The following is a 26,384-nucleotide window of genomic DNA, read 5'->3' on the forward strand; positions in this document are numbered from 1 at the left end:
AATCTAGCCATGTATCAATCAGAGGCCAGGCTAACCTCCTTGTTCCAATAAGAACAATAACTTAGGTGCAACATTTCTTATTGGAACCCTCCGTGAAGTCCTGCCTGAAATACTCATTGATGTAAAGCCACCCCCTTTGTTGTTTTTAGCTCCCTGAAGCCAACCCTGTAAGCCGTGTTGTCAGTCGCCCCTCCCTCCATCAGAGCAACGGCAGACAATCGTTCCGCGCCTTTTTTCTGTGAGGACGCCATACCAAGGCAAGCATGGAGGCTGCTCAGCTCACTTTGGCAATTAGGAGCACATTAAACACCACACGCATTATCCAGCAGTATATGCAGCACCAGAACCTGGCAAAGCGATACCGGGCGAGGAGGCGACATCAGCGCGGTCACGTGAGTGATCAGGACATGGACACAGATTTCTCTGGAAGCATGGGCCCTGCCAATGCATGCATCATGGTGCTAATGGGGCACGTTCATGCTGTGGAACGCCGATTCTGGGCTCGGGAAACAAGCACAGACTGGTGGGACTGCATAGTGTTGCAGGTCTGGGACAATTCCCAGTGGCTGCGAAACTTTCGCATGCGTAAGGGCACTTTCATGGAACTTTGTGACTTGCTTTCCCCTGCCCTGAGGCGCATGAATACCAAGATGAGAGCAGCCCTCACAGTTGAGAAGCGAGTGGCGATAGCCCTGTGGAAGCTTGCAACGCCAGACAGCTACCGGTCAGTTGGGAATCAATTTGGAGTGGGCAAATCTACTGTTGGGGCTGCTGTGATGCAAGTAGCCCACGCAATCAAAGATCTGCTGATATCAAGGGTAGTGACCCTGGGAAATGTGCAGGTCATAGTGGATGGCTTTGCTGCAATGGGATTCCCTAACTGTGGTGGGGCCATAGACGGAACCCATATCCCTATCTTGGCACGGAGCACCAAGCTGGCGAGTACATAAACCGCAAGGGGTACTTTTCGATAGTGCTGCAAGCTCTGGTGGATCACAAGGGACGTTTCACCAACATCAACGTGGGATAGCCGGGAAAGGTACATGACGCTCGCATCTTCAGGAACTCTGGTCTGTTGCAAAAGCTGCAGGAAGAGACTTTATTCCCAGACCAGAAAATAACTGTTGGGGATGTTGAAATGCCTATATGTATCCTTGGGGACCCAGCCTACCCCTTAATGCCATGGCTCATGAAGCCATACACAGGCAGCCTGGACAGTAGTCAGGAGCTGTTCAACTACAGGCTGAGCAAGTGCAGAATGGTGGTAGAATGTGCATTTGGACGTTTAAAGGCGCGCTGGCGCAGTTTACTGACTTGCTTAGACCTCAGCGAAACCAATATTCCCACTGTTATTACTGCTTGCTGTGTGCTCCACAATATCTGTGAGAGTAAGGGGGAGACGTTTATGGCGGGGTGGGAGGTTGAGGCAAATCGCCTGGCTGCTGGTTACGTGCAGCCAGACACCAGGGCGGTTAGAAGAGCACAGGAGGGCGCGGTACGCATCAGAGAAGCTTTGAAAACCAGTTTCATGACTGGCCAGGCTACGGTGTGAAAGTTCTGTTTGTTTCTCCTTGATGAAACCCCCCGCCCCTTGGTTCACTCTACTTCCCTGTAAGCTAACCACCCTCCCCTCCTCCCTTCGATCACCGCTTGCAGAGGCAATAAAGTCATTGTTGCTTCACATTCATGCATTCTTTATTCATTCATCACACAAATAGGGGGATGACTACCAAGGTAGTCCAGGAGGGGTGGTGGAGGAGGGAAGGAAAATGCCACACAGCACTTTAAAAGTTTACAACTTTAAATTTTATTGAATGCCAGCCTTCTTTTTTTTGGGCAATCCTCTGTGGTGGAGTGGCTGGTTGGCCGGTGGCCCCCACACCGCGTTCTTGGGCATCTGGGTGTGGAGGCTATGGAACTTGGGGAGGAGGGCGGTTGGTTACACAGGGGCTGTAGTGGCAGTCTGTGCTCCAGCTGCCTTTGCTGCAGCTCAACCATACACTGGAGCATACTGGTTTGGTCCTCCAGCAGCCTCAGCATTGAATCCTGCCTCCTCTCATTATGCTGCCGCCACATTTGAGCTTCAGCCCTGTCTTCAGCCCACCACTTACTCTCTTCAGCCCGCCACCTCTCCTCCCGGTCATTTTGTGCTTTCCTGCACTCTGACATTATTTGCATTCATCTGTGCTCTGTCAGTGTGGGAGGACAACATGAGCTTGGAGAACATTTCATCTCGAGTGCGTTTTTTTTTCTTTCTAAGCTTCACTAGCCTTTGGGAAGGAGAAGATCCTGTGATCATTGAAACACATGCAGCTGGTGGAGAAAAAAAAAGGGACAGCGGTATTTAAAAAGACACATTTTATAAAACAGTGGCTACACTCTTTCAGGGTAAACCTTGCTGTTAACATTACATACATAGCACATGTGCTTTCGTTACAAGGTCGCATTTTGCCTCCCCCCACCGCATGGCTACCCCCTCAACCTTCCCCCCTTCCTGTGGCTAACAGCGGGGAACATTTCTGTTTAGCCACAGGCAAACAGCCCAGCAGGAATGGGCTCCTCTGAGTATCCCCTGAAGAAAAGCACTTTATTTCAACCAGATGACCGTGAATTATATCCTCAGGAGAGTGAGATAACACAGAGAGATAAAGAACGGATGTTGTTTGAACGCCAGCAAACATACACTGCAATGCTTTGTTGTGGAATGATTCCCGAGTACGTGTTACTGGCCTGGAGTGGTAAAGTGTCCTACCATGAAGGATGCAATAAGGCTGACCTCCCCAGAAACCTTTTGCAAAGGCTTTGGGTGTACATCCAGGAGAGCCGCGAATGCCAGGGCAAAGTAATCCTTTCACATGCTTGCTTTTAAACCATGTATAGTATTTTAAAAGGTACACTCACCGGAGGTCCCTTCTCTGTCTGCTGGGTCCAGGAGGCAGCCTTGGGTGGGTTCGGGGGGTACTGGCTCCGGGTCCAGGGTGAGAAACAGTTCCTGGCTGTCGGGAAAACCGGTTTCTCCGCTTGCTTGCTGTGAGCTATCTACAACCTCCTCCTCATCATCATCTTCTTCGTCCCCGAAACCTGCTTCCGTATTGCCTCCATCTCCATTGAAGGAGTCAAACAACACGGCTGGGGTAGTGGTGTCTGAACCCCCTAAAATGGCACGCAGCTCATCGTAGAAGCGGCATGTTTGGGGCTCTGACCCGGAGCGGCCGTTCGCCTCTCTGGTTTTCTGGTAGGCTTGCCTCAGCTCCTTCAGTTTCACGCGGCACTGCTTCGGGTCCCTGTTATGGCCTCTGTCCTTCATGCCCTGGGAGATTTTGATAAAGGTTTTGGCATTTCGAAAACTGGAACGGAGTTCTGATAGCACGGATTCCTCTCCCCATACAGCAATCAGATCCCGTACCTCCCATTCGGTCCATGCTGGAGCTCTTTTGCGATTCTGGGACTCCATCATGGTCACCTCTGCTGATGAGCTCTGCATGGTCACCTGCAGCTTGCCACGCTGGCCAAACAGGAAATGAGATTCAAAAGTTCGCGGTTCTTTTCCTGTCTACCTGGCCAGTGCATCTGAGTTGAGAGTGCTGTCCAGAGCGGTCACAATGGAGCACTCTGGGATAGCTCCCAGAGGCCAATACCATCGAATTGTGTCCACAGTACCCCAAATTCGAGCTGGCAAGGCCGATTTAAGCGCTAATCCACTTGTCAGGGGTGGAGTAAGGAAATCGATTTTAAGAGCCCTTTAAGTCGAAATAAAGGGCTTCATCGTGTGGACGGGTGCAGGTTTACATTGATTTAATGCTGCTAAATTCAACCTAAAGTCCTAGTGTAGACCAGGGCTAGGAGTCTGTACTGCTCTCATTTAAGTCTCTTTTGCCACCAAAACTGAAACCAGTCCTCAACTCAAGCATATTCCAGGACGCTGCATGACTCTAACGAGCATAGTTGGTTGGTATCTGAAATCTCTTTCTCCTTGAGCAAGCTCTTCCTTACTGCATGCTCCCATCTATACTCCTCTGACCCTAGCAACAAGTCTGAGTGAATGCTGCAGAAAAGGCAAAATGTAAAACGTTCTATGTTAGTGTTTTACTTTGGATCCTTGAGAGTGAAAGGGCAATGGGGAAGGTTTTCAAAAGGCACAAATGGCAGTCAGGTGCCAGTGGGGGTTAGTCATGTACCTGGCGTCTGTGCCTTCAAGCATCTCCCCCAGCATCTCCAAATAACACAAGTGTGACACCCAATGAAAGCTGATTAGGAGTAACTTTACTCCAGGGAGCACTTACATTAAGTTCCACCACAGAACTTGAAGAGGAAGGAACAGTTGGAGGCTCACAGGCTCCTGACCTGGGCTATCTGCCTTTAATTTATGAGAGAGACAAGGTGGGAGAGGTAATATCTTTATTGCACCCACTTCTGTGAGCTTTCCAGGTTATACTTGTCTCTCTCACCAACAGAAGTTGGTCCAACAAAAGAAATTACCTCCCCGGCCCTGTCTCTCTAATATCCTGGGACCGACACAGCTACAACACTTTGATTAATTATACAGTCAGACATGCGCATTGTAATAGGCTTAATACAAACTATTTTTTAGCTCCTTCTGCTGGACCACTGCATCCTTTTTGTGCAAGGTGGGTTGGGAACTGCCACATCAGAATGCATGTTCTCTGGTGCTGCTGGAGTCCGACATCCGGAAATCCTAGCTCTTGCATCCAGAGACTTAAAACAAAAGATCCCCAAGCTGCAGACAAATCCTTCCCTATCACATCACTTCAGGGGCTTACGCTATTGGGATGCGGTGTGCTGCCCGCAGGGAGCAAGAGAGGGGTTCAAGGAATGTCATACCCAGGGTGGGGGTGGGCCTATGGTGTTCCTTACATTTAAAACACTACACAAAATAGCCCCTATTGTCACTCGAGGGAAATATCCAGTGCCCCAGGTCCTTTTCCTGATCACCCTGCGCACTGCTCCAACTTGCTCTCCAAATCCACCCAACCCCTTCCCCACATTCCTGTCTGTTCTTGGTCACCACATCCCTCTACCCTTTCTTGGCCATCAGGATCAGCCTCTCTGTCACTACATTCTAATCCACATGGCTCTATCACCTTGGACAGATTATTTTCCAAATAAGCACCCTTGATGCTCAAATTCCAAACCTGAATTAGGAGCAACACTTGGAATCTTGCACAGCGCTAATTAACTGTCCAAATAGCATGGGTCAGACTTTTGGCCATGCCATTTTCTAGGCCACATCAAATCCCAGACCTGCACCTTGACATGGAGATATCGGGGGTTACCCAAGAAACCCACATCAGTTCATGTGCGCCTATGGCAGAGGGAATGTCATCTGTGCAATTATTTCAAATTTATCTCAGCAATTAAATGCAATTACATTCCCACTGCAGAGTTTAAAGATGTATTTTTATTGGTAATTAATCTAAAATTAGCTTAAGAAGTTGTTAAAGACATTGCCCTGGTTTATCAAGCACGCTGGTGTGTCTTGGCCCAAAAGGCAGCAGCAATTCTGTGTTTCCTCTGTGGCTTTGGGGCCAGTTAGTGGGGAACTCTGCACCCCCAGCATGCTATGGAGCCATGCGCTCTGCACAGGACAAGGCGGGGTGGAAATGACAGAAGCATGGATAATGGGCTCACGTACAGCACTGGGGTCTACTGGCCCCAAACCACCACAGCTGCCTTTCCCACAGGCTGTAGTGATCGTCACAGTCCAGCTGCACCCGACCTTCAGATGCTAGTGGGGAGGATTCCATTCTAGCACACTGATTTAGCAAGGGGCATCATGTGGGTACAGAGCTCTGTGCAGGATCTGGGCCCAATTCCTCTCCTTCATGTTCACTATTCAGTTCCTTGCCTTTGTAATCATTCCAGGAGCTCCCATGGGCAAAGCTCTTTGAGATCAGGCAGTGATCATAGGATAAGGATAATGGATTTGGACCACAGCAGGTAGGCTGGCCAAGTACTGTAATCGGCAAGTAAGTCATGTGAGACGCCATACATCAGTGAGAACATACCTGTGAAACAAGTTACCTTTGTAGTTTCTGATTAAAAAGCCAATTAGATTCTCTCTTGTGCTACATGTTCCGAATCTAATGCAGATGATTATATGGTACATGATCTAGTGACTCTTAACTACCTACTCAGTCCTCAACCTAGCAACACTTTTGTTATGATTCATAAAACCCGATCATGTTATGATCAATAAAAGAACACATTACACAGGGAATTATCTTTCCTGGCTTTTGCAATAGAAAAGTGATGAAGATTGAATCAGGCAGATGGAGAGATCCCTGTTAGGACAAACAAGTGAGGAGTCACATCTGAAGATAAGGGTGATGGGATAGCATCAAGTCTTTCTTATTTTCGTTAACTGAAATGGATCATATAAGTTATTGGCCACTGGGAACTGGTAAGGGATGATGTAATATCGGCCTGATTCTTTAATATCACTGTCTTCTGAATCCTGAAGATCTGTACAAATCCACGGACCCCTGGAAATCAGGTTGAGTTGTATGGCTTCTTTGCTGCCCATCTAGTTCCCAAAATGCTCACCTGTAATGCATCTAGGGAGGTAACTTACTATTTTGTTTTCCATCTGCATGTGCAGTTAAACCATTTTCAACCCCAGTTCAGGCTGCACCTGCGGCTGTTGTCAGCACCAGGTAATTTTCCTACTGTAGATAAGGCTTGTGATTGTAGCTGTACTGGAAGGAGATTTCAAAAGGTTCTGTTCTGCGTTCAGCAGAAATCCAGCAGGCTAGCTGCCTGCACAGTGTGGAGGCTGGGCTAGTAGGCCCACAGCAGTCGCTGTTTTCCTGGCAGCAGGTGACAAGGCAGAGGAGGCTTAAGCTGTACGTATGGGGGGCAGAGGGAAACTTTGCAAGATCTGGCTAAAGCAGAAATCAGTGTAGACGAGACAACTGTCACACCGACAACATGGTTCGGGGGAAATGCTAGAATGTAAGGAAAGCCGCTGAACAGTTTTGACTGCAGAAATGAACTGGCTGAGGGGAATACTGAGAGCTTCAAGACTGCAGAAAATAAAGAAATGAAGAGATAAGAAAATGGCCAGGGCTAGAAATCAAGAATCAGAGGGGTAGTTGTGTTAGTCTGTATCCACAAAAACAACTAGGAGTCCGGTGGCACCTTAAAGACTAACAGATTCTTTTGGGCATAAGCTTTCATGGGCAAAAAACCCACTTCATCAGATGCAAAGAAAGTGGGCAAGAAATAAGGCTGTTACTGAAGAACCAAGAAAACAACTGTGATGGTTTGGACACGTGCCAAGAAAGGACACCATATATGGCAATACATACCAGAGTGCAAGGAACTAGAAATCGAGGAAGACCAAGGATGCATTGAATCATAGAATATCAGGGTTGGAAGGGACCTAAGGAGGTCATCTAGTCCAACCCCCTGCTCAAAGCAGGACCAATCCCCAACTAAATCATCCCAGCCAGGGCTTTGTCAAGCTTGACCTTAAAAAACTTCTAAGGAAGGAGATTCCATCACCTCCCTAGGTAACCCATTCCAGTGCTTCACCACCCTCCTAGTGAAAAAGTTTTTCCTAATATCCAATCTAAACCTCCCGCACTGCAACGTGAGACCATTACTCCTTGTTCTATCATCTGTTACCATTGAGAACAGTCTAGATCCATCCTCTTTGGAACCCCTTTCAGGTAGTTGAAAGCAGCTATCAAATCCCACCTCATTCTTCTTTCCGCAGACAATCCCAGTTCCCTCAGCCTCTCCTCATAAGTCATGCGTTCCAGTCCCCTAATAATTTTTGTTGCCCTCCACTGGACTCTTTCCAATTTTTCCACATCCTTTTTGTAGTATGGGGCCCAAAACTGGAAACAGTACTCCAGATGAGGCCTCACCAACGTCAAATAGAGGGGAACGATCATGTCCCTCGGTCTGCTGGCAATGCCCCTACTTATACATCCCAAAATGCCATTAGCCTTCTTGGCAACAAGGGCACACTGTTGACTCATATCCAGCTTCTCATCCACTGTAACCCCTAGGTCCTTTTCTGCAGAACTTCTGCCTAGCCATTCAGTCCCTAGTCTGTAGCAGTGCATGGGATTCTTCCTTCCTAAGTGCAGGACTCTGCACTTGTCCTTGTTGAACCACAACAGATTTATTTTGGCCCAATCCTCTAATTTGTCTTGGGCCCTCTGTATCCTATCCCTATCCTCCAGCATATCTACCTCTCCTCCCAGTTTAGTGTCATCTGCAAACTTGCTGAGGGTGCAATCCACACCATCCTCCAGATCATTAGTGAAGATATTGAAGAAAACCGGCCCCAGGACCGACCCTTGGGGCACTCCGCTTGATACCGGCTGCCAACTAGACATGGAGCCACTGATCACTACCCTTTGAGCCCGACAATCTAGCCAACTTTCTATCCACCTTATAGTCCATTCATCCAGCCCATACTACTTTAACTTGCTGGCAAGAATACTGTGGGAGACTGTGTCAAAAGCTTTGCTAAAGTCAAGGAACAACACGTCCACTGCTTTCCCCTCTTCCACAGAGCCAGTTATCTCGTCATAGAAGGCAATTAGATTAGTCAGGCATGACTTGGCCTTGGTGAATCCATGCTGACTGTTCCTGCTCACTTTCCTCTCCTCTAAGTGCTTCAGAATTGATTCCTTGAGGACCTGCTCTATGATTTTTCCAGGGACTGAAGTGAGGCTGACTGGTGTGTAGTTCCCAGGATCCTCCTTCTTCCCTTTTTTAAGGATGGGCACTACATTAACCTTTTTACAGTTGTCCGGGACCTCCCCCGATCACCATGAATTTTCAAAGATAATGGCCAATGGCTCTGCAATCACATCCGCCAACTCCTTTAGCACTCTTGGATGCTGTGCATCCAGCCCGATGGACTTGTGCTTGTCCAGCTTTTCTAAATAGTCCCGAACCACTTCTTTTTTCCACAGAGGTTTGGTCACCTCCTCCCCATGCTGTGCTGCCCAGTGCTGCAGTCTCGGAGTTGACCTTGTTCGTGAAGACAGAGGCAAAAAAAGCAGAGTACATTAGCTTTTTCCACATCCTCTGTCACTAGGTTGCCTCCCTCATTCAGTAAGGGGCCCACACTTTCCTTGACTTTCTTCTTGTTGCTAACATACCTGAAGAAACCCTCCTTGTTACTCAACATCTTACTAGCTGCAACTCCAGGTGTGATTTGGCCTTCCTAATTTTACTCCTGGATGCCTGAGCAATATTTTTATACTCTTCCCTGGTCATTTGTCCAATCTTCCATTTCTTGTAAGCTTCTTTTTTGTGTTTAAGATCAGCAAGGATTTCACTGTTAAGCCAAGCTGGTTGTCTGCCATATTTACTATTCTTTCTACACATCGGGATGGTTTGTCCCTGTAACCTCAATAAGGAGTCTTTAAAATACAGCCTGCTCTCCTGGACTCCTTTCCCCCTAATGTTATTCTCCCAGGGGATCCTGCCCATCAGTTCCCTGAGGTTGTCAAAGTCTGCTTTTCTGAAGTCCAGGGTCTGTATTCTGCTGCTTTCCTTTCTTCCCTGTGTCAGGATCCTGAACTCGACCATTTCATGGTCACTGCCTCACAGGTTTCCATCCACTTTCGCCTCCCCCACTAATTCTTCCCGGTTTGTGAGCAGCAGGTCCAGAAGAGCTCTGCCCCTTGTTGGTTCCTCCAGCACTTGCACCAGGAAATTGTTCCCTACCCTTTCCAAAAACTTCCTGGATTGTCTGTGCACGGCTGTATTGCTGTATTTCATTGAATCAAATAATGGAAATTTATGGAAGTAAAAATCAAGGAAGATGCATTGGCTAGACATGGTGAAGAATGACAAAGAGCAAAAAGAGACAAGGTGGGAGAGGTGTCACTCTGATACGCCGGGACCGACATGGCTACAACTACACTGCACAAAAAGAACAAAAAGGCTGAAAGATTAATGAAGCTGTGAATCTGGAACAAGATAGAAAGCGGTGGAAAAACTTCAATCGGCACCATTGTTGCTGATGGATGGGACTCAAAGAAGAAGATGATAATAAGGCAGAGGACAAATCTTTGCTACCTCCATGTCGATTAGCTTCTGCTAAAGAGGAGTCAGAGCTTGACTTTTATTTTTAAGGTCACAGCCAGCAAAGCCAAAAGGGGCAGATTGGTGAGCGTCTAAGGCCCTAAGTCAGCAAGGCGCTGGAGTACAAGTCTACCTTTAAGCATGTGTGTTGTCCCATTGACCCCCAAAAGGCTGGATTCCGGTTATTCCAAAGTTGATGGTATTTGAATCCAGAATTTTGGTTTGGTCCATTGTTTAAATAGGAGTGAGGTGTGAAATGTGGATCTGGATTTGGAGGCTGACCATTCCACGCCAAGCCCAGAACAGGGAGCATTTTGATTGACGTTTTGGTTCATGACAATTTCTGATAGTATGTAGAGTTTACTTTTATAAGCTACTTTGGTGCTATTAAAACAGCAGATCCCCAGCATCAGCTTTAGAAACTTCATTCAATACAGTTGCATCAATCAACATGTAGATAGTTGTGTGTCTGTATTTCCTTTATTACTTTGCTTCCTCTGAAGTGATCTTGCTGCAGTAACCAAGATTTCAGGCTGCTCCCTGGGCTGGTGTGGCCCCTGGCATAAGTGAAAGCAGCCGTGGAGCTATTCTAATTGACGGCAGCCTTCCCTGGCTGCTTACAAGCTGCTCCACATTGGGAGCTGCATGGTAAGAGCTGCATGCTGGAAGCCATTTGTCATGCATCACAGCAACATTATTGAAGATACTTATAGACAGGGCTTGTGATTTTCAGCCTGAACAGACAAACCCAGAGACAACACACCCAAAATAAAATGAACAACAAAAGAAATCAGTGTTTATCCAATATATAATGGAAAAACACCGGAATGGTTATTTGAATCTAAGGGCTTGTCTACACAGAGCAGCAATATGGACTACAGGGTGCAATTTCTAACATGAACTCACATATTGCACATTAATCAGTTGGTGTAGACCCTGCTAGTGCACACTAAAGGTTCCCAGTGCACTTTAATGTACTGATGTTTGAGACAGAACTCCGTTAAAGCGCACAAGGGAACATTACAAAGAGATTATTGCTTACAGTATCTACAGAGAGCCCTTAAAACCTGACTTTTGGACATCTACATAAAACTCAAAAATGGCTAAAAATGAATCCCCCAAAATGAAATTTTCAGGGTTTGCTAAACAGAAGCCCTGTTTATAGACTGACATTTTTATGTGTCAGTAGATGGTGCTCATACTATCAACCTACATACATACATCCATGCAGACATATCACTTTTATAGCGCACTCCTATAATACTCTGTGGCCCAAAATTGCTGGAGTGCAGAGAGCTCTGACTGCTTCTCCTACTCTTGGTCCCATTCCCAACATGCCTCTAAAGGAGGGGCAGCATAAGGCTGAGTATGCCAATCCATCTTGCCCTTCCACAGTGCCCCCTTTAAAACCCTCATGTACTATTGGTCTGGTGTAAAGGGGCTGTAATGGTGGCTAGAATCTGGCTCCAGATATTCAAAGATTATACCTGATGGGCCAATTGTATCAAGCCGACCATGGCTCGCAGAAGCACCCATTGCAAGGATGGTCCTTTGAGGGCAGATATCACAGCAAACAGGGCCCCTGTGCTTTCTCAGCACTGGAGAATCAAAATATGCAATGTACATCAAAGCAAACAGGATTTTCAAACTGCCGGAGCCAAAAGTTCCCATACAGGTGTCTGGATGGATGTGACCTTTTCTCATCACACCATACCCCAGCACTATGGCCTCTATCTCTGCCTGTTCTCTCCCTCCTTCACGTACAATTTCCCTTTCATCTATTTACACATCCACCTGTGTTTGTTCTTCGCTCAGACCCTTTGGTTTTAGCACCTCCTGCTGTTATCTCCACATGCCAGCAGGCTGCTCTGGGTGACATGGAGAGGCTCTGAGAGCCAAGAAGAGATGCGTGGGCTGGTGGGTGCCTGCCTTATGGTGCTGCTCAGTTTGCAGGGAGCTGCTCCTAGGGCTGGGCAAATTTTTTCATTTGTTTGCGTGAAAAAGATTCAGTGACACTGACTCATTTTGTAAATTCAAGCTGTTTTTGCCAAATTGTTCATTTCAGAAAAAACAACGCTCCCCCCAAATCAAAACGTTTCATGTTGACATTTTCAAATTGAAGTGTTTAGATTTTGAACGGATTTTTGTTTCAAAATTTCCCTTTAGTTTTACTTTAAAAAAAATCAAACACATTTAACATTGGTCAAAATTGAATGAAACATTTTGTTGGACCCAAAATGATTTTTTTAAACCTTTTTGATATGCTGAAAATTTCATTCTTTGTTTTGTTTTCACGCTGACCCAAAATGAGCTTTTCTGTCTACTTTTAAAAATTGCCCATGAACCAAAGGTTCTATTATTTGCCCAACTGTAACTGCAGCTGTGTTTGACGAACCACATTTTTGATAGGGAGGTAGGGAAGGCAAGGTGAATCTGGCATTGTGCGGCTTTTCCTCACCCCCCAATGCTTCCCTCTCCACTGAGTCTAGCGCCTCCACCTCCTGACCAGGCTTGAGGCTGGGAAACACTGGCCTGAAGCCCATTCCTTATAATGCTATTAAACAATTTCCTTTTAGAGCAGGCTTCTCAAACTCAAATGACCATGAGGGCCACAGGAGGACTAGTACATTGGCCCGAGAGCCGCATCACTGATCCTGCCCCCCGCTGCACTGGCCCCGCCCCCACTCCACCCCTTCCATGAGGCCCTGCCCCTACCCCACCTCTTCCCTGCCCCCATTCCAACCCCTTCCCCAAAATCCCCACCCCAACTCTGCCCCCTCCCTGCCCCCAGGGGGTACAGGGTGTGGCAGGGGGCTCAGGGCAGGTGGTCCGGAGGGGTGTGGGGTGCAGCAGGGGGCTCAGGGCAGAGGGTTGGGTGCTGGAGGGGTGTGGGGTGCTGCAGGGGGTTCAGCCGCAGGAGGGGTTGGGGGGGCAGGCACAGGAACTCCAGGCACTGCCCCCCGCAGCTCCATTGGCTGGGAACGGGTAACCGTGGCCAATGGGAGCTTTGGGGGAGGTACCTTGAGGTGCGGCCAGGGCAACGCACAAACCCCTGTGCTCCGCCCCCCCAGGTCCTGGCCACTTCCTGGAGAGGCCCGGGGACAGGGCAGGCAGGCAGGGAGCCTGCCCCCGGTGCGCACCGGGCCAGGCCGGAGCGGAGCTGCTCTAGATAAATGCTGGAGGGGTGGGGAGCTGGCAGGCCGCAGAAAATAACCCCAATGCGGGCCGCATTTTTGAGACCCCTGTTTTAGAGCCATAGCTGCTGTAAGTGCACAGATTAAAAAACAACAACCTCTCCCCCCCCCAAACCTTTAAATATTTCATTTTAATCAATGGCTTTCAGTAAGTGCCTGCTGAAGAATTCAGGGAAGCGTTTTCTCTCTGACACACAGATACTTTCAATTATGAAAGATAGCTAAAAATAAAAGAAAATTATACTGTTCAGGCTTCTCTGGAGGTGGAAACAGACGGGGTGGAGGTGGGGGAAACGACGCGGGAGAGCCAGGGAAGACGCAAGGAAAGGCCATTTATTTTTAACCAAAGAAAATGTCAAGAGGAAGCCTGACATGATTATCTGGAATCTGCCACTCACCTTCTCTATTAATACTTCTGCCTCAGCTATTTGGTATATTTAGGACCTGCTCCAAAGACAACTGAAGACAAGAAGAGTCTCTCCATTGCCTTCACTTGCCACAGCACAGGTGCTACAATCCTTTAGTTTTACTAATCGGGGGGAAATGATTTAAGTTTTGCTTTAAAAAAAATGTTTTTCCATGTTTAAACATGGAACAGGGGCTCAGCACTCCAGGAGGGATGGTTGGGGTTGGCATATGCCTACCGCTAACCTGTACAGAGAGGGTTAGGCCAACGGGGCCCTGGAAGGCAGGGCTTGTGGTGCCAGAGGCTGGTGGTTTCAGGGAGCTGATCAATTTTAGTGGTGCATAGACCTCATTCTAGCCCTCTGTACAGGGCGGATTTCTTGCTGATTTATTTGAGGTCTCAGCTGAACATGTATAAAACACCTTGTAGCTCTCTGTTCCCTGAAGTGAGCTGTAGCTCACGAAAGCTTATGCTCAAATCAATTTGTTAGTCTCTAAGGTGCCACAAGTCCTCCTTTTCTTTTTGCGGATACAGACTAACACGGCTGCTCCTCTGAAACCTGTTCCCTCTATGTGACTCAAAGTAAATTTCTATAATAAGTCATACAGGTCAACAGGGAAAGAGGTTGAGCTGCAAAAATTACACACACTGCAGCTGATATTTAAAGAGTCATGTATATGTATTATCTCTGTTTATTTTCCACAGCAAATTGGAGTCACAGAAATAGTATTAAAATTACCTTAGAAGGGCAAAGTTTTATTAAGTAGACTGCAACTCAAAAGCCAGTAGGGTTCCTCTCCAGAGCACCTGTTTTATACATGCCACTAGCAAAGTACTCTGTGTTAATTGGATTGTGTTTTCTGTGCCACATGTGCGAAGTTTAAATGAACAGTCTTAATTAGCTACATTCGTCCTTGCACTTTAAGTGGGCATTTTTTTTCTTTAAGATATTGCACATGTATTGTGATTTTGGAGCATGATGCTATGTAACTCCAATAGGGAACAATCTCCAACACTGGAGATCTCGTAATATGTTTTCTACCTATTACCTTTGAAAAGAAAAAGGGCTCAGACAATCCCTGCTGTAACTTTTTAACTTTAGTAGATGTATTTTGCCCAAGGAGTTTGCCTGGTTATTCCACACAGTTTAGATTCGGTTAGTGGATGCAGCTTTACATTATAGTGGGTTGTTTGCAGCCTGTATCTGTTAACGGCTGGTCTGTTAACATAGCATGGTTTTCCTTTAGGCTAGTGAATGCTTTTCTATGAGCCCACTGTACAGAGTCGCTATTGGTAGATTAAGAAAAAGGGTCTATATTATGTCTATGAGAAAGGACTCAGACTATGAGAAATGAATCCTGTAGTTCTCTAGTTTTCTTGTGGATGTGACGTAAATGAATCAGGACCCCTTATGATCATTGATCTTCTAGATATCATAGGTATGTATAGGATACTATAGTATCTGAGCACCTCACGATCTTCAATGCCTTTATCCTTTGAGGCAGGGCAGTGCTATTATCTCCATAGTACAGATGGAAACTGAGGCATGGAGAGTCTAAATGACTTGCCCAGGGTCACACACAAAGTCCAAAACAAACTGCGAAGAGTTACAAAGGGATCTCTTAAAAGTGGATGACTAGGTGAAAAAATGGCAGATGAAATTCCATGTTGATAAGTGCAAAGTAATTCACATTGGAAAACATAATCCCAACTATACATACAAAATGGGGTCTAAATTAGCTGTTACCACACAAGAAAGTTCTTGTAGTCACTGTGCATAGCTCTCTGAAAACTTCCACTCAATGTACAGCAACAGTCAAAAAGGCTAATGGTATATTAGAAATGAATTAGAGAAGAGATAGAAAATACGACAGAAGATATCATGACAGTATCTAAATCCATGGTGTGCCCTTGAATACTGAGTACAGTTCTGGTTGCCTCATCTCAAAAAGGCTACAGTGGAACTGGAAGAGTTTCAGAGGAGGGCCACAAAGATGATCAAGGGTACGGAATGGTTTCATAAGAGGAGAGACTAAAAAGATTAGGGCTGTTCATCTTAGAAAAGATACAGCTAAGCAACATTATAATAGAGGTCAATAAAATGGTGAATGAATGGTGTGGAAAAAAAGTGAACAGACAAGTGTGATTTACCCTTCCCCACAATATAAAAATTAGGGTTCACCCAGTGAAGATAATGGGCAGCAGGTTTAACACAAACAAGACAAAGTACTTTTTTCACACAATGTGCAACTAACCTGTGGAACTCACTGCCATATTGAGATGGCCAAAAAGTATAACTGGTGTGACAAAGTTCCTTCTCTACCTTGGTGGGTCTTGCGCCTATTGACGGATTTGCTCGCCTTGGAGTTTCACGGCAGCCCTCAGCTTGGCTGTTTTTATGAACCCACAGTCCAGGTCGACGACTCCTGTCTCTGACCAGGAGTTGGGAGGTTTGGGGGACCCCGGGCCCACCCTCTACTCTGGGTTCCAGCCCAGAGCCCTGTGGAATGCAGCTGTCTAGAGTGCCTCCTGGAACAGCTGTGCGACAGCTACAACTCCCTGGGCTACTTCCCCATGGCCTCCTCCCAACACCTTCTTTATCCTCACCATAGGACCTTCCTCCTGGCGTCTGATAATGCTTGTACACCTCAATCCTCCAACAGTCTGTGTTCTCACTCTCAGCTCCTAGTGTCTCTTGCTCCCAGCTCCTCACACGCACACCACAAACTGAAGTGAGCTCCTTTTTAAAACCCAGGTGCCCTGATTAGCCTGCCTTAATTGATTCTAGCAGCTTCTTGATTGGCTGCAGGTGTTCTAATCAGCCTGTCTTAATTGTCTCCAGAAGGTTCCTCATTGTTCTGGAATCTTCCCTGTTACCTTACCCAGGGAAAAGGGACCTACTTAACCTGGGGCTAATATATCTGCCTTCTATTACTCTCCTATAGCCATCTGGCCCGACCCTGTCACACTGGGTTCAAAAAAGAATTAGATAAGTTCCTGTAGGCTAGGTCCATGAATGGCAATAAGCCAAGATGGTTAGGATGCAATCCCATGCTCAGGGTGACCCTAAACCTTTGACTTCCAGAAGCTGGGAGTGGAAGACAGGGTGGATCATTCCATAATTGCCCTGTTCTGTATACTCCCCCTGAAGCTCTGGCAATGGCCACTGTGGGAGACTGGAGGTGGGCAAGATGGACCATGGTCTGACCCAGTATGGCAGCTCTCATGTTCTTACCTCACCCTCCCTGCAGCTCCCTGCTTCCTTATAAATTTGAATTGCCTGATTCCTCTCAGGTGGGACTCATCTTGTAATCAGGGCTGGTTTATCCCCAGGCTCTGCAGTCCAAGGGAAAGCCAGTCTTTTATGCCAACTGTTAGTAGGTTTAACACACGACTCTAAGTGGGTATATGCCACATGCAAATCACGATGGACAATTTCATTATTCCCTGGGGAAACATTTCTTGTGGGATATTGCCATGCTTGGCAGCCTGAGGGGGGCAATGGAAGCGAGGGTGCTTATCCTAAGGGCTGTGCTGGATTTGTGTCGGTGCTAAACAAGTTAAACAATGCTATCCAGTTCAGTGCTATGGCTGGGGATGTTAGATGTGGGAGACATGTTTCAGGGATTGGCCCACGGCAGGCTGGTGGTGGGATGAGACTCTCCCCACAAAGAGCTTTGGGGAGAAGAGAAAATATATACAGGATCCCTGATAAGTAGCATGCTGCTCACTTTGATGTCAAAGATTCTCTTTCCCGCCCCTTTATTTTATTCCTCCACCCCCTCGTTTCCATGGGAGAGGGAGTTTCAACAACTTTTTCTTGGTCTAGCTCTATTAGCCAGGTACAAAGTGCTTTACTGAACTTAAGAACATGTATAATTTTAAGCTCATGCTTAAGTGCTTTGCTGAAGTGGGGACTTGGTGGAGACTTAGCCAGCATCTGAGAAAGACCCCGTGCAGAGGAATGACCCAAGAATCTCCCTGTTCAGTCGAGCACCAGCAGTTACCCAGAGAGCTGGACTGGCTAGGAGGTTGCCATGTGGAATTAACTGAAGCAGCAGCATAGCAGTAAGAATTTAACTGTCTCAGTTCTTTAAATAAAGAGTAAGGACTGACAAAGACGGGATCCTGCTAAGAAAAAGGAAGAGTGCAACCAGGCTGAAAAGAAAGGGAGGCAGATCAGGTGAAGAGGACAGGCTCTAAAACTACCAGATGGCAGGAGGAAGCCTCAGGGATTTTCAAATGTTGTTAAGCTTCTGGGGAACAGAGTCTTTGTAGAGTCCTAGCATCTAGCTATATAAGTGGGGCTAGAAGAGGTGAGGAGAGATCACAGAGGCCAGTTTCCAGCTCTGTGTGAATAGCTGGTAGTGAATGAGGGGCTGATACTCATCCTCAAAACTTAGTACTTAGTACTCTGGGACAGGGATCATCTTTTTGTTCTGTGTTTTTACAGCTTTAGCACAATGGGGTCTGGTCCGAGCCTGGAGGTGTTTCCACTTATACACACTCCTCCTCCCCTACCTTCTTGGGGATACAGAGTATCAGTACAAGATGTGCAGTGTACCCTCAACAGAACAAGCCATGATGCAATTACCAAAGACATGCTTGGAAGCCGGGCAGCACCGTGATCTGAAGCAGAGATACAAAAGGGGAAAGTGCCTGCCAATAAATTCTGCATTACTCATTATTGGCTTGACTTTGCTGGTTGTCACAATCTACCTATTTGGAGCTGTATTTGCAGCCTTCAAAGGAGGATAGTTCATCAGTTCAAGGTTTTCCTTCTTTTTTATTCCTATGCAGCTGCGGGACTTGCCAGATTACTGTCTTTGCCCCACCCACTGCAGGTGTTTCTTGCACTTGTCCTGAAAAAGAACTCCATGTGCTGCTAAGCTTTTCCTATTGGCTACTTTTCTGCTCCCTGCAGGGGTGGGAAGATTGGGGCTCAGGTGACCCCAGACTCTGGAATGATGCTTCCCAATGAGCCCTTCTGTACTAACGTGATGAGCAACTTTGCTTCCAGCAGAGCACGACGGTGAATTCAGTCACACCCTCCCACTGGACACCCAGTGCTAGATGCTACAAAGAAGCTTTGCAGGTTCCTATCAGCTCTGTTTGGCTGACTATTGAGATTTTAATAGCCAAGTCTTGTGATAGATGGTGCCTGGAATCAGATTATCCCCAAAGAATCAAAAGTTTCATTTAAAGGAAAAGGAAGTTTCTAGTCCTCATGGCTGCAGAGAACACTTTGAAAATGTGACCCCAAGAGGCTCCAACAGGAGGAGGAGAATAAAAAGGACTCTGACATCTGTTAAAATCCCACTGATTTTTGTCACCCAGTTCCTGATTTTCTTCTTGGTGTCGGCAATCAGTCCAATGGAAATGCTCACCTAAGCTACTGCTGCTCCCCACCTCAATTGCCCAGTGCAGGTGTGATTGAAGAACACTCTTCTCATCTTACCTGTATCCTTGTTCAAGAAACCATCCCCAGTCAGGGCAATCCTTCAGCACATGCTTAATCACTCGCTAAGGTGCTGTCCTGAAGAGGGCTGATCTTAAGCACAAACCTGCATACTTTCCTGAATTGAACCTTAGGAGACCTAACAGTGTGCAGGCTCTGTTATTGAGCACTTAGATGATCACTTGATGCTGACTGGTCAAGGGGCGGAGTGGAATCTGTGATCCAAGGGAGAAAGGGTCTATCTCCCAGCCAACCAGTCTCCAGTGTATACTTTTGAAGAATGCATCGGAAGTCTCCTTTTGTGCTCATTAGAGACAGTCAGTGATTTAGGAATTCAATTATGGAATGTTCCATGGAAGGAAGTTCAAAAATGAAGGCAATTAACATTATTCTAAAGGAAGGAAACATTTTTTAATGCATCATTATTTTTATAACTTATTTTTTAAAAAATGAGTTATCAGTCCCAATGCTGCACTTACTCGCAAGTGCATCTTGCCAGCCAGGCCCCTGATTTTCCTCAGACATAGGAAAGGGCCGCAGGGAGGCTGCAGCTAAGTGGGACAGACAAAGAAGGGTTTCTGTGGGAGATAAAATCATTAAGGAAAACAGTGAGCAACTGAAAGCAATATAGAGCTAGAATGGCTCAGTAGTCAGCGTGAAGCTCTGTTAGATGCATCTATACATCAGGGTGGATTCATTCTGTGTCCCCCTCCCATGCCGTACACACACAGTGGGATCTGGTCACATTCATTCATTGTTATTTAACTTATGAGCACACTCCATGTGCTGGGCATGGTAGACATGAGACGACTAATTTAGGAATAAAAATGTAATAAGAAAAGCGAAAAAGGAGTTTGAAGAACAGTTAGGCAAAAACTCAAAAGATAATAAAATATTTTTAAGTACATCAGAAGCAGGAAGCCTGCTAAACCACCAGTGGGGCTCCTGGATGATCGAGATACAAAAGGAGCACTTAAAAATGATAAAGTCATAGTGGAGAAACTAAATGAATTATTTGCTTCAGTCTTCATGGCTGAAGATGTTAGAGAGATTCCCAAACCTGAGCCGGTTTTTGTAGGTGACAAATTTGAGGAATTGTCACAGATTGAAGTGATACTAGAGGAGGTTTTGGAATTAATTGAGAAACTTAACAGTAACAAGTCACCGGGACCAGATGGCATTCACCCAAGAGTTCTGAAAGAACTCAAATGTGAAATTGCAGAACTATTAACTATGGTTTGTAACCTGTCTTTTAAATCAGCTACTGTACCCAGTGACTGGAAGATAGCTAATGTAACGCCAATATTTAAGAAGGGCTCTAGAGGTGATCCTGGCAATTACAGATTGGTAAGTCTCACCTCAGTACCGGCCAAATTAGTTGAAACAATAGTAAAGAATAAAATTGTCAGATACATAGAAGAACATAAATTGTTGCGCAAAAGTCAACGTGGTTTCTGTAAAGGGAGATCATATCTTACTAATCTATTAGAGTTCTTTGGGTGGGGGAGTCAACAAATATGTGGACAAGGGGGATCCAGTGGACATAGTGTGCTTAGATTTCCAGAAAGCCTTTGACAAGGTCCCTCACCAAAGGTTCTTAAGTAAATTAAGTTGTCATGGGATAAGAGGAAAGATTCTTTCATGGATTGAGAACTGGTTAAAAGACAGGGAACAAAGGGTAGGAATAAATGGTAAATTTTCAGAATGGAGAGGGTAACTAGTGGTGTTCCCCAAGGGTGGGTCCTAGGACCAATCCTATTCAACTTATTCATAAATGATCTGGAGAAAGGGATAAACAGCGAGGTGGCAAAGTTTGCAGATGATACTAAACTGCTCAAGATAGTTAAGACCAAAGCAGACTGTGAAGAACTTCAGAAAGATCTCACAAAACTAAGTGATTGGGCAACAAAATGGCAAATGAAATTTAATGTGGATAAATGTAAAGTAATGCACATTGGAAAAAATAACCCCAATTATACATACAATATGATGGGGGCTAATTTAGCTACAACTAATCAGGAGAAAGATCTTGGAGTCATCGTGGATAGTTTTCTGAAGACATCCACGCAGTGTGCAGTGGCAGTCAAAAAAGCAAACAGGACGTTAGGAATCATTAAAAAAGGGATAGAGAATAAGATGGAGAAAAACTTATTACCCTTATATAAATCCATGGTACGCCCACATCTTGAATACAATGTGGTCCCCTCATCTCAAAAAAGATATACTGACATTAGAAAAGGTTCAGAGAATGGCAACTAAAATGACTAGGGGTTTGGAACGGGTCCCATATGAGGAGAGATTAAAGAGGCTAGGACTTTTCAGCTTGGAAAAGAGGAGACTAAGGGGGGATATGGTAGAGTAATATAAAATCATGAGTGGTGTGGAGAAAGTGAATAAGGAAAAGTTATTTACTTATTTCCATAATATAAGAACTAGGGGCCACCAAATGAAATTAATGGGTAGCAGGTTTAAAACAAATAAAAGGAAGTTCTTCTTCACTCAGGGCAGTCAAGCTGTGGAACTCCTTGCCTAAGGAGGTTGTGAAGGCTAGGACTATAACAGGGTTTAAAGGAGAACTGGATAAATTCATGGAGGTTAAGTCCATTAATGGCCATTAGCCAGGATGGGTAAGGAATGGTGTCCCTAGCCTGTGTTTGTCAGAGGGTGGAGATGGATGGTAGGAGAGAGATCACTACATCATTACCTGTTAGGTTCACTCCCTCTGGGGCACCTGGCATTGGCCACTGTCAGTAGACAGGATACTGGGCTGGATGGACCTATGTTCTGACCCAGTATGGCCATTCTTATGTTCTTAATACTGGGCTAGAGGGCTGCAATTTGCAGGCTGGGGGAGTCTGAATGCCTGTCCTCGCCTATGGCTCTGAGCTTCTAACTCGGGGACTGATCTTCAGAGGTTCTGAGCACCCATAATGCCAGTGGAAGACAGTGGGGACTAGGGGTGCTAATCACTTCTGAAAAAAAATCAGGCCTTGATGGTCAAATCAACAAAGATGGGTGTCGATAATCAGCCTGGTTTTAGGCACCTAAAAGCTGATTTATGGTGGGATTTTCCAAAGCACCTGAACAACTTAGGAGCACAAATCAAAGTGACTTTCAATAGGGCTTGTGAGCCTAAGTCACTAAGATGCCTTAGAAAACCCCTCCCATATTCAGATATTAGAACATTGATTTGGGGGCCTACATGCTTTTTGTTCTGTGTTTGTATGGCACCCAGCACAATGGGGCCTGGCCCATGATGGGCCTCCTAGGTACTATTGCAGTACAAACAACAGACAGCAATTCTGACTGGAAATGAAAGGCTTCCCTAGATATCGGGGGTGTTCTCTTGCCGTGAAGAAGCTTCACACGAGAAAGTCTGGAACAGAGTAAACTGCAGGGGGGAAAAAGGGAAGCGTCTCGGGTCTTTCAATTCTTGCTCTCCTTCCAAATCTCAAGCACCCCTCTGTTTTAATTAATAACTCTGTCACCCTTCCAGAGTTCAGACAAAGGAGCAATGGAAAATGTATTCCAGTCATGTGGGTACCTGGGGAAATGAAGCAATCTCTTTAATGTTTCAAACCCTAATTAGGAGGCTCTTGTACTTACTCCAAAACTGTTCTCTGCTAGAAAGGAGACCAGCAATTACCTCAGGAGGTCACTTTGAAGGTGGGCTAGAAAAATATTTAACATAAAGAATCAAATGGATTGTTTGGAGCATCATAATGAATAAAACCCCAAACATTGGCTAATGAGAAGGTTTTCATGCAAGGTTGTTACTTTGCTTCAGGCTGGCTCGTTCCACCTGGCAGGGCAAAAGGGAGTCACCGCTCCCAGCCACTAAGAAGGCTACTTAATAAGAAGGTCAGGGAGGAATCTCAAGAGGGTTCTTATCTGTGATCAGCCCCAAGAGGAGAAAGGGTGTCAATGCTAGTTTCTAACAGAAGTATGAAAACTGGTGATGCTGTGGAGTATTAGTGATCCGTGTGCATCTCCATGCATCCGTGATGTCACATGCTAGTGGCTGTGCCTATTATTGCTGCCAACTAGGGGAGCTCTCTGCCTCAAACAGAAGAAGCCTATGATTGCGTAGCTGGAAGGCCCAGGATTCTAGCCTCACTCCAAACAAAGCTAGGTGTGATTTATCTGATCATTCCCCATACATACTGTATGGACTGCAATACAGCAGCTCTTTCAGTCTCTCCTCCTCACTCAGGCATCTGCCACTCAAATGCCCTTCTGTCTTTCTGTTCGAAAAAGAAAAACACTGAGCTATATGTTTTGGATTAATTTTTTTCTTCACTGAAAAACACCGATTTAGATTGATAAACATTTTACGAATTTGCCACATTGTTTCAGTTGAGACAAATCCCTTCACCGCCCTCCCTCCCCCCTGCCCCCGCCCAAGTCTAAAATGTTTCATTTTGGCATTTTCAAAACACAAACATTTCAACTTTTCCAATTGAAATTGACTTTGGATTTAGAATTTTTAAAACACTCTTTAATAAAATGTAGTAAAAGGCTAAAACAACAACCACCCCAACTTTGGAAAATGAAACATTTTGTTTCATGATCTGTTTTGTTTGACCTGAAATGAATTTTTTTGTCAGATTTTTGTCACCGCATTGAAAAGTTGGTTATTCAGACAGTTTTACTCTGTCTATAACAGTCACTGAATCTTAATTGCAATATGCACTTGCGGACATTAGAGGGAGTGAGTCCAGGAAGAGTGGAAGGTAGTCCCATTTTGTCAGTCAATTTAAATTTTAAATCCAATTTAATTCGTCTGAGCTGAATTCAGGCAAACTGCAAGAGGATAGATACTGCTGACTTCACGCTGACTTGGGGTGTGTGTGTGTGTGTGCGTGCGAACGCACGCGCGCCCAAGGATGGGTTATTTGTGGAGACTGAAGCCCAGGCCTGTGGATCTAAAAGCATGTGCATCTACTGTTTGAGAAAATGGAGATACTACCTGCGGGAGGGAAAGAGTCAGCCATTAAAATCCTGTTTGAGGAAGCTTTGTGGAAGTAGCAAATGCCATTGTAGTATGTTTCTGACGTATATACAATTAAGCTGTCACAGCCTGTCACAGCTATTACTTTTCTGTACAGGCAGTTACAGTGATATTGCTTCCCCTAATTACATCAAAAATGAAAGTCAGGAGTTCAAGATCCTCAACTATGTCAGAAAGAATTAATGGGGACAAAAAAATAATAAAAGTCTAGGAAAGTTGCTCCAGGGAGCTATGTTCCCCATAACTCAGACAGTTTGCAGAGAAAACAATAAAGGTACCAATTTCCCAGTTATTCTGATCCTGTCTTGGAGGGAGCTGTTAAAACTTTAATGTGGTCTAACAGTCAATAGAACCATGCATCAAATGAGGGAGTGGCCTCTGGGAGGGACCGTGGCAATACCGACAGCAGTGGTTTTGTAACGGGGTTAGCAATGGGACTGTGCCCCAGAGTTCCAGAACTGAGTCCTCCCCCATGTTTGGATCCACAATGCTGAGTCAGGACACGTCTGTGGGGTTTTGGAAAAGGCGGTTTCCATTTCTAGGTTTATAGTTAGGAACTGACTTTTTTTTCCCTGGGGGAGGTGGGAAGAAGTTTTTTGTTGAATATTTTCTTCAATGTTTTCTGTATTTGTATTTCAAGACCCAAACCATAAAAAGTTTTTAATTTAAAAAACAAACAAAAAAGCTTTTTGTTGTCAAAACCAAATTTTTTCTTTCCGTTTGACACTCCCTCCCCGCCACTAGGAATCTTAAACAAAAACTATCTTTTTTTTTTTTTTTTTGGCACAAGACAGAACCATTTGAAATGGCTGTGAAGAGAAACTGAAGAAATGAACAGGTGCAAGTGTACACTAGGCCTTATACATGTGCTCCAGGGAGCTGTGCATTGTGGCATAGGTGCTACAATCTACAGAGCCTAACCTATTGTAGAGAGGATGCTATGGATGCATGGTACATTGTGGCAATCTGAAAGGGCATGCCTAGTTCCAACCCAGTAGTATAAATTGCAACAACGCAGTGTAAATACAACCTAAAAAGCTCGCGGTGGGTATCCTGGCCACCAAGCAGGGCATTTTTAAAGCAAAACCCAGAGAGTTTCCATCTGAGCATTTGCAGTTAGAGTAAATTGCAGCTTGTCAAATGAATGGCAGCCCATTTGCATTCAGAAAACAGCAAGTAAAATTTGCCCATAACACGGGATTAAGAATCTTTATGAATCCTATTAGCATGATGTATGCACCTTCCAAACACTGGGAACTGAGAGGGAGATTGAGAAACTTCCGAATCAGCAAGGGGAAGGAGACAAACTGCAATGGCTTTTACATTTGTGTGTGAATTTGGTGCTCAGGAAGAGTAGTAAGGTAAAATGAATAGTACTGATGCCTTGCCATAACACAAAAACCTATTTCGCTCAAGATCTCACAGCACTGTAAAAATTCAGGTAAGTATTTCCATTATAAAGATGGGGACAGCACAGAGGTAAGGAACTCATTCAGAGTCACACAGCAAAGCAGTGGCAGAGTCTGGACAGAACCCAGTCTTCTGATTCCGAGCTGTGCTCTAGCCACAAGATTACACTGCTTTCTTCTTGTTTTTAATCTGAGATCTGTGGCCGCTTCTTCCACACAGTGCTTCAGTTCTGACCTGCAGTACATTCCATTCATGGCATCTTGAGCAGAAAGTACCTCCTGGGCTGGCTTTGCTATGAGAACCAAGAGGAGATGCAGCAGGAGAGTGAGTGTCTGTGTGTATGGGGGTGGGGTGGGGGGGGTGAGAAAACCTAGATTTATGCTGGAAATGGCCCACCTTGATTATCATGCACATTGTAGGGAGAATGGTCACTTTGGATAGCTATTACCAGCAGGAGATTGAGTTTGTGTGTGGGGTTTTTGGAGGGGGGTGATGGGGTGAGAGAACCTGGATTTGTGCTGGAAATGACCCACCTTGATTATCATACACATTGTGAAGAGAGTGGTCACTTTGGATGGGCTATTACCAGCAGGAGAGTGAGTTTGTGGGGGATAGGGAGGCGGAGGGTGAGAAAACCTGGATTTGTGCTGGAAATGGCCCAACTTGATGATCACTTTAAATAAGCTATTACCAGCAGGACAGTGGGGTGGGAGGGGGTATTGTTTCATGGTCTCTGTGTGTATATAATGTCTACTGCAGTTTCCACGGTATGCATCCGATGAAGTGAGCTGTAGCTCACGAAAGCTCTTGCTCAAATAAATTGGTTAGTCT

The 26,384-nt window shown here is 45.5% G+C and overlaps 1 protein-coding gene across 1 annotated transcript; it reads right to left on the bottom strand.

Moving 5' to 3' along the window:
• Positions 1-1,830: 1,830 nt before the first annotated feature.
• Positions 1,831-3,557, bottom strand: LOC140915285 (uncharacterized). Its single transcript, XM_073354868.2, has 2 exons — positions 2,902-3,557; positions 1,831-2,313 (listed from the first exon to the last, which is right to left on the bottom strand). The coding sequence occupies exons 1-2, from the start codon at positions 3,482-3,484 to the stop codon at positions 2,141-2,143; spliced, it is 756 nt and encodes a 251-aa protein (XP_073210969.2). The 5' UTR covers positions 3,485-3,557; the 3' UTR covers positions 1,831-2,140.
• Positions 3,558-26,384: the final 22,827 nt, after the last annotated feature.

The sequence above is a fragment of the Lepidochelys kempii genome, chromosome 7 (assembly GCF_965140285.1).
Source record: "Lepidochelys kempii isolate rLepKem1 chromosome 7, rLepKem1.hap1, whole genome shotgun sequence".
NCBI classification, from domain to species: Eukaryota; Metazoa; Chordata; order Testudines; family Cheloniidae; genus Lepidochelys; species Lepidochelys kempii.

Bases quoted from the DNA above. Each gene is read 5' to 3' on its own strand.
- LOC140915285 (XM_073354868.2), bottom strand. From the start codon at position 3,484: ATGCAGAGCTCATCAGCAGAGGTGACCATGATGGAGTCCCAGAATCGC. The intron at 2,314-2,901 runs GTGAGTGTACCT...TTTCTCCACCAG, and splicing joins AGACAGAGAAGGGACCTCCG to CTGCATGTGTTTCAATGATC.